The sequence below is a fragment of the Emys orbicularis genome, chromosome 1 (genome assembly GCF_028017835.1).
Source record: "Emys orbicularis isolate rEmyOrb1 chromosome 1, rEmyOrb1.hap1, whole genome shotgun sequence".
In the NCBI taxonomy this organism is placed as follows: domain Eukaryota; kingdom Metazoa; phylum Chordata; order Testudines; family Emydidae; genus Emys; species Emys orbicularis.
Genome location: NC_088683.1, coordinates 113,095,268 through 113,112,737, shown reverse-complemented (window position 1 = coordinate 113,112,737; position 17,470 = coordinate 113,095,268). Strand labels below are relative to the sequence as shown.

General features: G+C 42.5%; 1 protein-coding gene across 2 annotated transcripts in view; it reads right to left on the bottom strand.

Moving 5' to 3' along the window:
• DENND5B (DENN domain containing 5B) overlaps positions 1-17,470 on the bottom strand; it is a 183,465-nt gene that overhangs the window by 7,887 nt on the left and 158,108 nt on the right. For both annotated transcript variants that reach the window (XM_065401374.1, XM_065401381.1), the window contains 5 exons: positions 17,102-17,183; positions 11,235-11,363; positions 10,137-10,258; positions 6,653-6,798; positions 3,218-3,336 (listed from right to left, as the gene is read on the bottom strand). In XM_065401374.1, the coding sequence (XP_065257446.1) occupies positions 3,218-3,336; positions 6,653-6,798; positions 10,137-10,258; positions 11,235-11,363; positions 17,102-17,183 (598 nt within the window). The remainder of the gene's footprint in view (positions 1-3,217; positions 3,337-6,652; positions 6,799-10,136; positions 10,259-11,234; positions 11,364-17,101; positions 17,184-17,470) is intronic.

The window sequence follows — 17,470 nt, the reverse complement described above, 5'->3', positions numbered from 1 at the left end:
CCAGTTTTCTCAGAAAACAAAAACTAACCAAATGCTAAATCCTCTTTGGTCTGCTGAACTTCAGGAGCTATGCTGGAGTTCTGTAGCCATCAGGGCCTTATCACAGCTGCAACCATATGTCTGGATGAAACATCTGCCACATCCAATGCTGACTGTAGAGACATCGTGGCCACCAAACAGGCCTCTGCAATAAATGCCTTAAACTCTTCCCTGGAGGATTCTGGTAATTTATCTGTAAGTTTGGACATAGCGCCCCAATTTACAGTCACATTTAGACAATAATGCTTGCAGGTTGGCAATGTGCATTTGTAACGAGGAAGTTGAATACACTTTTATCCTCAACCAATCTAACGTTTAGACTCTGATTAGAAGTAGATTTATACCTCCTCTGTCGTACTCGGATTTGTCACAGTCACAACCAGGGAATTAGGAGGTGGATGGGAAATATTCAAACCCTTCCATGGTGACATAATATCTAGTCAGTAAGCTTAGCCATGGGTGTTAGAGACACTGGGGTATTCCAGAAATTTGGCAGGATCCAATATTGCTTCATTTATAGGGAGAGCCACTTCCCTAGGAGCTGAGGATTGAAGAACATCCACTAACTAATGGGTGTTCTCTTGAACACACAGCCTGAATATCCAATCGAGATGCCATTTCTCTCAGGATGACTTGATAGGATTTAAAGTCCTCTGGTACCAGAGATGAGGATTCAGGCATGGTAGCATTGTCTGGTGAAGAGGAAGAAAAGGGAAATGGAACCACCGGAATCTCTTGTGCAGGGGTTCTCAAACTGGGGGTCGGTACCCCTCAGGGGGTCGTGAGGTTATTACATGGGGGGTCGCAACTTGTCAGCCTCCACCCCAAACCCTGCTTTGCCTCCAGCATTTATAATGATGTTAAATATATTAAAAAAATGTTTTTAATATATAAGCAGGGGGGGAGGGGTTCGCACTCAGAGGCTTGCTATGTGAAAGGGGTCACCAGTACAAAAGTTTGAGAACCACTGCTCTCGTGGCAATGCATTTGACTGTACCAAGGGTTCAACTCCATCAAGTCAGAGACAGCTCCTCAGCCCGTGGCTAAAGCACAGTTGGCCCATGTGGAGAAACTACCAGAGGAACAGGTGATCTAGCCTTGGACTGAGAGGACAATTGGGACCTCACCAAACGAGGAACCTCCCAGGAATTCCAAGGAGGCCACTGTGGATGTGGCATTGGTGGCCAGTAGGAGGTAGGCCAGGAAGCCAATTGTGGGAGCAGTACTGATGACGGTACCGATGGCGATCCCCAGGAGGTCTCGATCTTGGATAGCTGTATCATGAAGGCAAAGGAGAGGAAGAGGCTTCAGCACTTAATCTTGAAGACCCTTCCAAGTAGTCTGGCAGTAATGTAGGAGCCACTCCAGGTGGGACCAATAAATGGCCCACATCATCTGCAGTCCAACACAACAGCCTCATTGGCACCAATGGTGGTACAGTCTAAAGCACTTTGAGTACTGGTAAAGGCATCACACTTGGTACTGAACCGGACAGTTGGTACTGAAATTGAAGTGGGTACTGGACCTGCAGATGTACACTGTTCTGGAACTGTCATCAGTACTGAAAATAGCATCTGTGCCAGCAGTCCCCTAGCTACTATACAGGAAGCAGACTATAATTCAGGACCCTGGATATGAGGAGGTGCAGATAATAAGTCAGCCATCAATCCAGGAAATGCAAAGGACACCAAAGATGAAGCCACTAAAGTCAAGTGTTCTTAAGTGGTGAGTCAGGAACAGATAGGCATAGCAAGTTTGCTGCTGCCTGATACATCAGTGTGTGGAGAGTGTCTGTGTGGACACCACCATCATCAGTGCCGGTCTCAGCAGATGCCCCCAGAGTGGTACCGGTGTCAATGGTACAGTCTAGTTGATCAGCCACTGGCACTGGAGAGTGGGTTGAAGGCCCAGCTTTATCCACATCCCAAAAGACTCAGGGTGTCAGTCTGCACTCCTCCGCGACAAGGAGGATAAATCTCTCTGAACGCTGGAGCTGCCCCAGTCCATTTTCCTCAGGGTACCAGAGGAAGGAGAACGATCCCTCTTTTTGCTGTGTGAATAATCCAAGTCTGGACATGGAGCTCCTGACCGTTCTAGCTTAGGCACTCTCTGGAGGACCTGATGATCTGCAGCGGTCCCCAGAGCTGAAGGGAGACTCATGGCTTTCTCCATAAAGGCACTGCCTTCAAACACAAGTCCCTTGCCACCTGTGTTCTCTTCTTAAACAACTTACTGGTAGAGCAGCCTTAAGTAGGGTGCCCTTCACCAAGGCACAATGAACTTCGGGGGGTCACTAGTAGGGATAGCAACACCACATGATGGACAATGTTTAGAACCCAGAGAAGGCATCACCCTGGGCTAAAACTCTACTAAATATACTAAGCTACATTAAATCGTAAGGTACTACTCAACTTAACTATTTACAGAGAAAAAAAAAAACAAACACTGCGACAAAGAATGTGGGGTGAGACACCACACTGAATGCTCCAAATCAAGCTGTGGACGGAGAGAAGGACCTGGTTTCGGGAGGTGCCAACTCATATAGCCATGGAAGGGACTACAATGGCCAGAAGGCTTGAGCGACTCCCCGATGGGCACTCCTAAGCAAGTTTTCTGGTTTCGGTACACTGGGTACATGCACACTGGAGTGGTATGCACATCTACAGCCATTTGAAGAACTCATTTTCTTGAAAGCTATACTTCTGTATTCTTGTTCAAGTATTCTGACATTTAATGGCTTTTTTAAACCAATTGTTCATACTTCCATTACAAAGATTTACCTAAAATAAAACTGCCATTCAAGCTTTTGGGAATAAAAATGGAATTTATTTATATACAGCTGTGCTGGACAGACATAAGCCCATCAATTTGGCTATTAGAGGCAATGGTGATAAGCACTTTAAAATTATGCAGTCTGTCCTGTCTCAGCAGACTAATAAAATCTCATACTTTCAAGCCTCCCCATGTATTTCTAATCAGATTCTTCAGCTTCAGTTGTAGTTTTTGAAACCTAGAGAATTTCAATTTGAAATTCTCCATCTCTAAAGCCTAAATTGAGTCGCCTGTCTGCATCATAGTTAAGCACACCCAAAAAGGACATCAGAGATCTCTAGGGGTTTGTCGATCAGGCAGGGATTTCATATTTAGAAAGTTAGAAACTTTGAAACTTGTTGCTTACTTGTATGTGTGTCCTGTGATTTCACTTCTCACCATGACGCAATCTACCAGCCACTTGGCTAATAATCCTGAGTTGTCATGACCAATCTGAACAGTTGTTAGCTTCCCTAAATTCTGGCACTGCAAATGAAAAAAAAACAGAACAAAAAAACCACCACAGATTTTATTCAATTTTATAGAAAGATGTCCCACAATAGTATAGTTCACTATTTTGTTTAATTTCATTTGCTTTATGAAGCATGGATTCTTAATTAAGCAAATGCAGCTAAAAACAGCATAATTGAGGATTCTTGGTTCCTATTTTATTCAGTTAGGACCTCAAAAATGTATAGCCCATTAATAGATGTATATTCTTTGCAGTGAGAGCTTACGATACATAATTATGAGTCATGTTAACCACTTTGTTTTTAGCTAAATAGGCAAGAAAGCTGTTTTTATTTATGAAATTTGTTTTCAATATGTTCAAAATTACAAGATATTTTTGAGAAGCTGAATAAGGAATCATTCTGTGGCAGGAAACCAGTCATTATCATTAAATGCCAATGTGCTCAGTTCTTCATAAGACAAAGTACCCACCCTGAGAAGCTTATGATCACAAAAAGACAGACAAGTAGAAAATGACACTGTAAAGTCCAGAGCAATGTTATTTAATATTTACATAACAGTAATGACCAGAGGCCCCAATGAAGACTGGGCACCATTTTGTTAGATGTTATATACAACATATAAAGGGCAGGTCCCTCTCCGAAAGGGGTTACAATCTAAGGTCCCAATCCTGCAAACATTTATACATGAGAGTATCTTTACACCCACAAGTAATCCCATTGAACTCAAATGGGACTACTCACAAGAAGAAGTGTTTTTCGGAACAGTGCTTTAGATGTTAACATAGAGACTTCCCCTGTTAAATACATTATTCACCCAAATGTCTTATAGCCAATGTGGACAAGCATTTGTGAGCATTGCAGAAGAGGTGGGGTCTTTACAAGGGATCTGAGTGATGAGGGATAAAAGGTCTGGCATACTGGGAGATCATTGTGTTTACGGAGGGATGATCCATGTCTCTTTCATTCCAGAGCATCTTTGCTGACACAAGACAAAGTACTACATCACCATTCATTCCTGTCCAGGGCCTGTTCCTCCATTAAGCCTAGTCTGGTCATGTCCCCACGTAGGATCTCTCAGGCCTTGTCTACACTACAGGGGAAATTTGATCTAAGCTACACAATTTGTTATGTGAATAGCGTAACTCAAATCGGTGTAGCTTAGATCTACTTACCACTCTCCCGTAAACTCCCTCTACTCTTCTCGATCTGGTGGAGTACAGGAGACGGCGGGAGAGGGATCTGCAGTTGATTTAGCAGGTCTTCACTAGACCTGCTAAATTGACTGCGGATGTATCAATTGCTGCTCATTAATCCCTCCATAATTGTAGACAAGCCCTCAGTATCTAGTCAGTGGTTGGCCTCTAGGTCAGACTGACCTTGATTGTGGTTGCATTATTTTCTTTGGCATCCTATCATTTGTCTGTCTTTTGCAGTGTCCCCACCATCATAAATCTTGTTGCTGGAGTCAATCCAGTATGCTCATTTCACATTCTACTCTTTTTAACATAACTGGTCTTAAAAAAATCATTCCACTTCACACCTTCAATCTTCCATTTCTACTGCCTCCAGCCTTCTGATGTTTGTTTCATTCAATGCAGCTGCTTCCAGAACATAGAGTAATAATGTTAGTAGGCTGGTATGATAAATTTTCATTTTGGTACCAAATGCCATGTTTTTATCAGTCCATAATTGTCAATTGATTGATGAAATCAAGGTATTAATTATGTCTGATGCTATGGAATTATGAAATGGTTGGATCAGAGAATGTTTCTATGGGTATGTCTGCACTGTACCAGGAGATGTAATTTCCAGCTCGGGGAGATGTACACACACTGGCTTTGAGTGAGTCAGTATACTACAAACAGCAGTGTAGCAGCAGTGGCATGGGCTAGCTGCCTGAGTACACACCTAGGGTATCAGAAGGGATTGTACTTGGGCAGTTAGCCCAAGCTGCCACTTGTGCCAGAGCTACCTGAACTGCAACTCCTCCAGCTGCAGTGTAGAAGTACCCTAACGTGGCTGTGGAATGCACTGCTTGCTGACATGGGTTGCAGCACATAATGACTCTTCTTTGTCCCTGGTCTGGTAAGTAACTGTAATGACTGTGCTCTGGATTTAATGCGCTTTCTCCAACTTGTCTTCAAGAAAGGGGAAGCGGAGTGTGTGGAAAATCCCCAACAGAACAAAGGGAGAGAGCAAGGATTTAAAAAGGACTCTCAGAAGGCAAAAGGGGGAAGGCTTTTGGAGAGACAGGAAGCTTTGGCAGGAGTGTGGAAGAGATGAGCAGGCTCTCTTAGCAGGGGGGTTGGTTTAACTGTGGCCTAACCATGGTCAGGGAAAGCCAGATGGGCTGGAAAGACTCATGAACTCCAGGGGAAGGATTCTAGACACCCCAGGTGACTCTGCTCAAGGCCAAAAGAACTCTCCAGAGTGGTGAGGAACCAGAGGCAGAGGAAATCTATACAGGGATATATTATTTTGTATAGATGTGTTTCTTGTGTTATTAAATGAAGAGCATTGGTGTTTTAGAATTCTGTGCATAGTGTGTGTGTGTGTGTGTGTGTGTGTGTGTGTGTGTGTGTGTGTGGGCTTTCACTGTCGTGTACCCCTGAAGAGGTAAACTGTAAACTAGCAGACCTTCCCCTTTGGTGAGATTCTGGGGAACATACAAGAGCTGCTGTTAGGCTTGAGGAGATGGTACTAGTTTCAGGACCTAGGAAACTGGACTGCGGAGTCCCCACTGCCCAGAGGAATGTCAGACACAAGGTGTACGACTGAAGCACATGCCTAGAAGCCCCCTGCCATGCACATTCCCTAAACTCTGCCCTGCCCCAGCAGGCTAAGGGCATGTGGGATTCAGCATTTTGATCCCCCCCAACAGTCTTGAGTGTCCAGCACGGGGAGCTCAAATAGATCTGGGGCAGCAGGGAGACCAGCTCGAAGATGGAAGAGAGGGTAAGAGTGGCATAGCGAGGCTGTTGTCACTGGCAGAGCAAAGGGAAAGCAGGGAAATGTGAGGAGGGATGTAGGTTGAGAGGAGTTGTACAGAGCTATTCAGATGAGGACAAGAAGTATAAATTAGACACGGTGGGTAAATGAAAGCCAGTGAAAAAGTTCCGACAGGATAGTGACATGTTCTGTCCATCAGTGAGGACAGTAACTTCACAAGCACTAGCTTTCTGCTTTTCATTTAAAATCTACAGTGACCTTGAACACTCAGACGCTATTTAAAGAGTTGTGCTCTGAACACAAAGAAAAACCTAGCAAAATAAATGTTCTGGTGGTAGTGCTCAATACTGACTACTGAAAAAAGAAGAGAGCGCACTCACCTCAAATGTCATTTCTAGAAGATTTTTAGGAATCTGCATTACTCCTGTATCTCCTAGTTCTCCTGAAACACAAATCCATGGGTTTGATGTGGTGATTGCATTGCTTAGTTTTTTGATAGGGATTATCACAGTCCTGTATGGAATCACTAAAATGAGAAAAAACAAACAAACCAGAATTAAAACTGCATTTTTTAAAACATAGTTTACACAATATAGTATAATTAGGACTTTGCTCTTGTGCTGTATCTCAGTAGCATTACGAGTAAAAATCCTTCTCAATACCAAAGGTAAATGAGACAATTCTAAAAGTATCCAGCATGCAGTATTTGCACCAACTATGAAAACAGATACTCTGATCATAAAAGAAAGAGGTCATGAAACCATTTCAAGTCTAGATAGCTCAGTTATAGACAGAAAAAGAATAATCATGTTAAAATAAAGCTGATCTGCAAAGCAGCTTTTGGGTGGTTTCAACACAGGCACCAATTATTACTTGTCCGTAAGAGCAGCCTCAAGTACCAGTTCCTTAAGTCTCTGCCATTGCAAACAAAATGATCTCATAGATCTGCACATTGAGAAGAGACCAGGAGCATTTTGCCCTTCAAATTTAAACAATGTCCTTTAGGTTTTTTTGCTGTTCTCTTGCAACATTTGGAGTTAATATACTCAAATGAAGACCTGCCAACATTTTTCAGTGGGTATATGTGCCAAACATGATGCATAAGCCAGTAAGTCAGACACTATGAAAATGGACCCCAATATAAAACTGAGATAGTCTCCCACATTTAAAGTCAGAGAATGAGATGGGGAGGCATTCCCTTACTTGTGCATAAACAATATATTTGAGATTGATCTGAATAACCACCAGGTGTTGCTGTTGTACCACAATGAAAACTAGGAGCCTTCACCTTGCAGTTCAAAGCAATAAAGGACTTCAGAAAATGCCTGCTTCATCCCATCTCCATTTTAAAAGTGGAACATTATAATTCGAATACATCATTATACCCCTATGTATCAGAATACTGGCAAAGCTGCTAATATGGGGTTGTCAGACTGAAGACACAGATTTGGAGCTTTCATCCTCTAGCTGAGTGGAAATATTATGAAGCAGACTCTCAGTGGACACTCTTCTCTCAGCACCACTTAAAATCTATGGGAATCTCAGTAGGGCTTGATGCTTAATGCATAGTTGAGTGAGAAAAAACAGGGCTGGCCACTCGTCCCAACTTGCACTGGACAGAGTGGAATCACACTCGTTTGTACTGCAAGAGTTGCTTTCCTGATGTTTTGCAAACCTGCCATTTCCTTTGATTAAGGAAATCATCCCTTTTTACTGGTGCATGCATCCTCTCAATATTGTACACACAATGCCACAAATTCACTCTTACGTCCCAGAGGAGTAAGTTGCCAACACTGATGGCCCAGAAAACAAGATACAGTAAAATCTCCATGGACACTGCACTCTTTTGTAATCACTCATTTCCTTAATGAAAGCTTAAGAAGAGGAAAAGTTAAAAGATAAGCCCAAACTTTACCTAGTCATCAAAGCCTCACTTTACTTCACCTTCTAAAGAAATAAGGATGTGAAAATAAAGAGACCAAGGTCAACACAGCAACCTAATGGCACTCCCCACTGTTAGGGAGGGGAAAACAAGTTCATGTCTAGGTTTTGGCCCATGGTCACTCCTTGAGTATATAGGAGAGGAGGAAGAAGAGGGGAAACAAGCCTTTCAGTCATGTGGGGAGGGATAAGGAAAGAGAAGGGGAAGGCTACTGGTCAAACTGGTGGCCAAAGGGACAATTCCATTGGCCCCCAAAGCAGACATGCTCTACAAAATAGCTTCCACCACACAGAGTGACCTTGCACATAAAATGCATGCGAGGTCACACTACGCAGAGGATGCCATTTTGATTCTGTACGTGGCCTGCAGAGGTGCTGCACAACTGCACATGCAGTCCATGTCAATGAAAATGTTGAAACAGCTTGGTGGGTTAAAAGTCCATGTGGCTGACAGGTGTGAACTCACCTTTCAGTTAACATAACTATAAACGTAAGCCCATAGGCGCCGACTCCGTGGGTGCTCCAGGGCACCCACAGAAGAAAAACAGTACTCGGCACCCACCAGCCAGAGCTGATCAGCAGCTACTGCCGATCAGCTGTTTGGTGACTGGGGGAGGCACTTGGGGGAGGGCGGAGAGCAGCGAGTGGCAGGCAGGCAGGGCCTCAAGGGACAGGTTGGAGCAAGAGCAGGAAGAGGCGGAGTGAGGGCAGGGCCTTGGGGGAGAGGGAAGAGGCGAGGTGAGGACAGGGACTCAGGGAAGGACCAGAGATGAGGTGGAGTTTCAGGGAGGGGGCAGAGTGGGGGGCTGAGCACCCCCAGGGAAAAATAAAACTCAGCGCCTATGCTTAAGCCCCACCTAAGACAAAAGGCGTGTGTGTGAACCCACCCAGGAGTTTTTGGGCTGAGTGGGATAGCTCAGTGGTTTGAGCATTGGCCTGCTAAACCCAGGGTTGTGAATTCAAAGTTAGGGAACTGGGGTAAAAATCTGTCTGGGGATTGGTCCTGCTTTGAGCAGGGGGTTGGACTAGATGACCTCCTGAGGTCCCTTCCAACCCTGATATTCTATGATTTGTGTAGGTGTGTTCGAGCGAGTGAGAAAGAACACACAGAAACCAAGGCGACAGACAAAAATAGAGGGAGAAGCAGAAGAAAACTGGCAAGAAAAGCCAAGCAGGAGCCTTTAAGCACAGCATGACCCCGCAAAAAGCTAGAGAACTTTTGGGTCTGGTGTTGGCTACAGAGTCTTGGGGTCTGTAAGCTAAGAAACCGTTCCTTCTGTTCTTGTCTCCTCCTTCATTCAGAGACACATGACTTCGAACACTCCTCGTAAGTAACCAAAACTGCATGGAAGAAATACCTGAATATCCCCAATTTCTACTTTCAAATGGAACATCCCCAAAGCCCCAAACTTCAATTAGCTGCTTGGGTCAAAAGGGGCAACAATACATAGTGTACACAAAGAGACACGAAGTGCCTCATCCTTCAAAGTGTGCTCTTAACATGCCCCAAGGAGTCCTATCTGTTTCTCAGAGGCTACAAGGATGGTGTACATATAGTGGAGAAATATGGGGGAGCCTTGAGATGTGGAGGACTTTTCTGGGTTAAAAAAAGAAGATGAAGGGCTACACAATTCTGAGATATAGAAATTGTACTAGGATACTTAAATGCTAGAATATTATCTGAATGCTACTCTCCTCCACGATCCAATTCTGTTATCCAAAGCACTCACAAGTGATCTTACACTTAGCTGGTTACCCAAAGCAACACCCAGAGGTGCTGATCTCAGTAGCCATGACTGCAGGCTTCTTAGTAAGAGCCCAGATACACTGATCATGCAGCAAAGTGTTGTCTCAAGATCACTCCTCTGTCACCATGACAGTGACTATTTTTCATTCAAGACAAAGTTTGAGTTTCCAACTCACTGATTGTGGTGAAGACACTTGTGAAGCAGAAGTAATCCACAGCATTGAGCGAAAGAAGGTGATAGAGGAACTGCTCTCGTTCTTCTTCACAGCGTAGGAAAGCATAACGCTTATAAAGTTTCCTGTGAGAAACAAAAATATTGCTGTCTCTTTAAAAACAGACACTAAACGAACATTAAAAGGTCTGTGAACCCCCAGAACACCAAACTAAGGGCTAACCTACATATATCGAAAGTATTTTGGGCCAGACCTGCCACTGGCGTAATCTGGCAGAAATCCATTGAAGTCAGTGCAGCTATGTTGATTTAAACCAGCTAAAGCTCTAACCTTACGTATTTAATACCAGTAAATAAACTCCTATACAAAGGCAGATACTCCCAATGGTGATGTGCACCAATTCCAATTTTTATACATCTTGTATATACGCTGTATGAAGGGTTAATAAGGGGGGGGGGGGCAAAGGGGATTCCACCCCCTTTGCAGCTGACACCCAGAGCTCTTCCCTTCCTATTTCAAACTAGTTCAACCACGGACTGTAAATTGACATGTGTGTGAAGTCTGACACGTCAGCATTTGTAAATGCACTGGGGTAATTTGTTTCCAACCAAGACCAAATGGGCTAAGGTGAGCTGAGGTCTTAGCTAAGTCTGCTAAGATCAATGGACATGAACTAATTCTATTCAAAGGTACAGCCACCCATCTGAGCCTCTCATCCTTCAGGCTTTCCTCAGACCTTCCCTTTTGTGGAGTGGGGAGTGTGTGATGTCCTAACCTTCTCACTGTGTACTCCGATTGGGTTTCTCTGCTCAGGGTCTGCAAGTGGTGCTGCGTGGCTCCCCTTCAATCTTCTAGTTTTGGGAGGTATTTGGTCCTCAGCAATCCAAAAATTGACAGGGTCTTGATAGAGGGTGTCAAGTAATAGCCTGTCCCAGACCCATGTAGGAAACACCCTTTCTCTGATTGGTACTAGCTAGCTCCAGTCCCAGACCAGTTGCAGAGGCAGATAGCTTTTCATAAGGCTTAGTTCATAGGGCAACCTTAGAACCCTAATCAGGATACTGTGATAAGGAAGCTTTAAGAACAATAAGTTACCCTTACTTAGCGAGTGCTTGGTTAGAGAGAAGCTGCTTTAGGTGCTGAGACAAAAGCTTCTTTTCAAGAGACAACCTTATCCATGCTCGAGCTCGACCCACATCGGTCTTTATCTCACTCATGTTCTGAATATGCCTGAAACGGGGGGGGAAAAATTAATAAAATAAATCACAAAATCCTGCCCATTTAAAATGGCAGCATCAAATATGGTGCAGAACTTGAATTTAATTTGAAAAAATCCCTGGAAATTAAAACTGCTTGCAAGATACGCAAAAACGCATTTCCCACACCCCCACCCCCCAAATTAGAAAAGTCTTACCAGAACTAAGTAATACAGAGTTCACACGGCTGTCAGCAAATATAAAAAAAAGCTGTTTTTAAAATGGTCTTTGAAAGCTAGCATAGAGACAGGGCCAAACCTTGTTAAGAAAAGTTTTTAAAATACTTTAAAAACCTATTAGTACAGTTTTGCAAAGCCACTTAGAATTGTTTATACTGTGCATTGGCCGTATCTGCATTGACCAGAGGAATGTAGTAGCACCTTGCTGGGGGGGGGGGGGGGGGGGGGGGGAGAGAAGAAATGTTTGAACACTGTTCTGGCTACCACTAATCTATAGCATACAGACTAAGGTAATAATACACTTCAAAAAAGAAATACAGTCACGTTGGGAAACCCAGTTATGCAACAGCAGCTCCCTTGACAGCGTTAACAAATATGGTATGTTTCGGGAGCTACCATCTGAACTCCTAAACTATGATATAGTCTAAAAGCAGGTCTAGTTGAACAGTGGTTAAAATGCCAGTTGCCACTGACATTCCCACTGTAGCTATCACTGGCGGTGGCAATGATGGAAAATTTAAGAAAGAGGCCTACAGTAGACAAAGCCAACAGAGATTTGACGTGTTCCAGGAGCACTGAACACATGACTCGGACCTACCTATGCTGTTAGACCTTACCCGTGTTAACCTTGTCAGGAGACTACTGTGTTATAACGGAGTCTTCTGACAAAAATAGTTTTCACCAGTGCAGTTGGTATCTAAAATGCTAGTTTTCCCCCAGATATTTACACTAATACCCCTTCACACTCCCAGAGAAGTATAAAAAGGGCCTTGCATAAATGACAGTCAAGCCCAGTAGGTTTTCCACATGTCTGTTTGTAAGAAAGCAGAGCTATTCTGAACAGTTTTTTAAAAAACTTCCCATGTTCCAACTTGGAAAGAATACTAGAGGCTGCAAATCCTACAATACATGCAGCTTTAGAACAGAAAAAGACTGGCATGGCAGATTGTTGCCTTTAAAAAAAAACAACAACTACAAGGAAAAATGAATAATGGTTTTCAGTGCATGGAAAAAGTGGCTGCAAACTTGTTAATTTTCACTCAATTTGCATGTTAAGTGCACAGGCAATTCACAATGTTCCATCCCTCTGTGCAAGTCTCTAAGCTTCATCCACCACGACTGAAGTGAGCTTTGTTAACACCTGCTTTCTAACTCACATAACATCCCTGAAGGCCCCATGTGCTCTCCAAAATGTCCCATGTTAGGAAATGTGACATTTACTCCAAAAAATTGTTTGATGAAATTGTGCTGCAACTGCTGCTTATTATGCTGACTAGTATAGTTTCATTATTACCTTGTATTCTGCCCCTGCAGTCCCCCCGCCCCCCAAATCAGGGCTGTAAGCTCTTCAGGGAAGGGACTGTGTTATGTTTGTACAATGTCTAGCATAATAGGGCTGGGGCTTGTAGGTGCTGCCACAACACAAACAAAAAATAATAATGCCGGGTGACTGCAAAACCCAATAAGCTGAAACCTTTTTAAAATATTTTTTTTTAAAGAAAATTTCCCAACATCATGTTATGAAATGTGAACAGGTCTAAAGAGGGACAAGATTAAGCGCCTGTCTAAACAGAGAAGGCTGCAGAGGCTGCTTAGTGAAAACGCTACCTACACCAAGGGGATGGCTTCTCTCATTGGCATAGGTACTCCATCTCCCCCAAGAGATGGTACCTATGTTGGCTGGAGAAACCCTCCTGTCAACATAGCACTGTCTACAGCAGGAGTTAGGTTGGTGTAACTGCATCACTCAGGGGTGTGGATTTTCTACCCCTGAGCAATGTATTTATACCAGCATAAGTTACTAGCATAGACCAAGTCTAAATGTACTAAGTTTTTACAGTCTGATTAATTATAACTCCCCGCCTGTCTGCAAAAGTGAACTACAGTTACATATATGTTCTTGTCCTTTTATTACCACATTCACGGCTTCCCTCTTTCAACACTGACTTGTATCAATTGAATCACTGCAGAGAACCCTGTTCTGGAACTAGTAAGCACCGTGTGAAGCAAACCCCTTCCTTGGATCAGACTGACAGCTAGCAGTTAGGACTTCCAACACGGATAACTGGGCATGTAATCAGAAGTCCTTGAGAAATAGGATGCACACATTACTCCTCCACAGCATGTTGAGGCGCACACTGCTGTTATTTAAAGTCCTTTGAGATGAGAAGATCAAAGCACAGAATCTTTTTTGTTTTGTTTTCAGTGCTCACTTTAAATTGCCTCTAATATGAAACACTAAATAGAATATATTTTTTTCCTAAGAGAAAATTCAAATAGATATGTACCTAAACCTTAATTTATTCTCCTTGTGTACATCATAGCTGTCTGGTTCTGATACAGAACCAGACATCTGCTAAGGGATTTGCATAGATTGCACACTTGAAAAACATACAGCCTACCTAAAATATAAAAAGGCTCAGTAATCAATATCGGTGTTAACAAAAGCAAACTAATAAGTAAAACAGAACATTCGTGGACTTTGCTGCCAATTTATTTCATTTGCACCTGTGGGAATCTGACTAGCTCTTACAATTTATTAAAATCAGTTAAAATCAGGGGTATATGTACGGCATTGCCCAGCATAAATACTTATTCCCATTATTGTCAGAAGAACACTGAACAGAAGATTTACTGTGGAGATATTGGTAATGGCTTCTAACCTATTCAGTAACATTTCAGAAACAAAAGCTACCCTTTTACACTAATTTTGGTTTACTATAAATCAACTGGTGGTAGTGGTACAGCCTATACTCCCCAACTCAGATGGGGTCTTATAGTGGGCTAGGTGCTGTACACGCAGTGAGAGACTCCTTCCCCTGAAGAACTTACAGGCTAAGCAGACAAAAGAAAGGGTGGGAAGGGTTAGAGGGGTGAACAGAGGTGAAGAGACTTGCCTAAGGTATCACAGCAGGGCAGCGGCAGAACTGGGAAAAGAGACCAGAGTTCCTGACTCTCAATCCAGCAGCCTATCCTTTAGAGACCACCCCTACCACATACTTAGACCATGTTCTATATATCAGGCAAGAATGGTGTACATGTTTTTTGTAAAGCGAAATACATTTGAAAATTGCTTTTTGCTTTTGTCTCCCTATTCTGTTTAAAGCACAACTTTGTGCCCGGGAGGCAGTGGGCACAATATTGGACATGTGCAATAACCATCACCTTGTTCAAAGTGATAGAAAGCGAGGCTGAATCATTGTAAGGTGTTTACATAACTGTATAACTACCAAAACAGGCAATACTTAGGGCACTGCTTAAATCTATTTCCCATTAGTAGACTTAGGCCAGGACTACACTACAGACCTCTATCGGTATGACTATGTTGCTCAGTGGTGTGAAAAATCCACACCCGAGTGATGGGAGTTATACCGACCAACCCCCCCCTGTATAGACAGAACTATGTAGATGGTGGAGCTTCTCCTGTTGACATAGCTACTGCCTCTTGGGGAGTTGGATTAACTGTGTCGACGGGAGAAGCTCTCCCATCAGCATAGCAGTGTCTTCACTGAAGTGCACCGCTGTATGTGAAGACAAACCCTTAGTGCCACATGACATTCAGTAGCACTTCAACAATTATCCATCCTTTTGATGTCAGCATAAACCTTTGTGTGTAGTTAAGCCATTCATCACATCTTCACACCTCCCTTACGGTGGGAGGAAAGCATGCCGGAGGGTTATGTACGTTAGATTAAATTTATCATCCAGACTTTAGCATGTGGTATGACTAGGTATGTTTGTGTATATTCATGGGTGTACAGAAGTTGAAGAGGGCATTTTGCTTCAATTATTTTCCCCATGGAGTAGGAAGTGATCACATGATTCAAGCAGCATAGCTAGGACATGCTTTCATTAGTCAACTCTGCCACCGTTTGGAAAACACAAATCATGCCCGCAGTGTTAACCGGACTGCCTCCTATGCCTGAAATAACCTGCCTAGTCTTGTACAACATGCAAACTTCCATTTCAAGTCTCTTGTACTTCAACCCATTCTAATAGTCATTGACTCCTTCCATGTTTGTCTAAATTTAGCTCTGTTAAGTTGGCAAACGTATGTCAGCATCCATACTGTGACAGACATTAACATAACATGTTGATAAAAAACAAGTAACCTCATTACTTTATATTGTGTAGGTCTACCTCCTGTTCAGTGTTCCCACTCTTTTATCTGTCATCTTATTTCTATGTGGCATATCAAGTTGTCTAACTTGGAACATAAGCCCCTCTACACAGGCACCATCTTTTTTTCTTTTGCTTGTAAAGCATCATACCCACCAAATGTACTGTAAATATTCCCTGCCCTCTAACATTACAGTAGTGAAACATGAGAGAAGGTGGGGGAGGTAATAACAGAAGTTGGTCCAATAAAAGACATTACCTCACTCACCTTGTCTCCAATATCCCGGGACTGACATGGCTACAACAACACTGCATACAAGTAGTGAAACAAGTTAACTATGTACTGTAGGTAAGATGAAATGTGTTATTTTGACTCAACTACATGATGTCATCACTGGAATGTATTCTCAATAGCAACATGAATTACCAGGTGACTACTACCTGTTTTTGCCAGATAAATGCAGTTAGCTAATACCCGACTACATCTTGCTTTTATATGGACAGGGAAACACTCTGCAAGACACTTTGGTTTTCTTCTATCTGTAAATTGGTGGCAGCCCTCCAGAAAGCCATCATCATGTCATCTTTTTATCCTCTTTGCTACTGTACTTTTCTGACACCAACACTCTCACTGAAGTCAGCTGAAACATCAAAAGGTTGGTTTGAACTGGCAGTAAGTCAGAACAGTCCCTGATACCTCAAATGAAAACATCCCCTTATGAGGAACTGCCTGGCACAGTCACCTCAACCTCCAAGCTTTCTTGTCCTCTACAGGCTTTCAAACTTTACTACATGAGTGAAACCCACTGGAGTACGGCAAGACAGTAAATGAAGTCAATCACTCAGTTTTTAAGTATCTTTATGTTATATCATCTCCACTTCAATTTCTAAGTTCCTTAAGTTTCCTTCCATCACAAACTCCCCCCCACCACAAACGGTAGTAACTAGCAACCATTTGAATAGCAATTTTTGATGAAATATCCATTTAGAAACTAATATAGTTCAGCCATTGTTGACAGATTTTTACATCCATCTAGATTCTAATTTTTCTGTTTTTCCTTTGCAAACTTAGGTTTTACTGTTTCAACAAATAAAATATCGTACCAGGTATTTCAGCAGCTCTTCTTAAAATTAAAATATTTTTTGCTACCTAAAAGTATCATATCAGCAATAACCATTTCCAACATTTTGTGTACACATTTTCTTTCCATGACTTTTTAGCTGAAGTAAATCAAAGCGGCATGCAAAACTAAAGAGGTAAACCACATGGATTTGAGTATGTGGTCCTTACACAGAAGAAGAATGATGAATTCTGCTCAAACTGAATAAACCCAAGCATTTGTGTTAATGTGAATCTCTGTGTAATGATCCTTATTAAAGCCATAATAAATGCTTTAAGAGTAAAATACTGTACCTCATATCATGAATAAGTGAGACTCTCAGTGTAGGTAATGTAATTCCTGTCTCAGACTTCCTTCTTTCCGGGCCCAGGGCAACTGTATAGAAAAAAATACATAAAATTAAAAGAAGAAAAGAATTACAGTAGTTTGTAGTACATTCATCTACACATCTGTAGAAGAAATCATACAACACTGAGAATTGCAGCAGCTATATGCCTGGCAGTATTCCTGAAACTACAAAGTGTTCTTCAGTTTGTCTGCTTCCACATTAATACATTATCTAGGTCCCTTTTTCCTTTAGCTAATTCAGGGCTAAACTTGGAGACTTCAGATGATTCATCAAATGCGTCCTTCTTTGCATATGAAATACATATATGTAAATC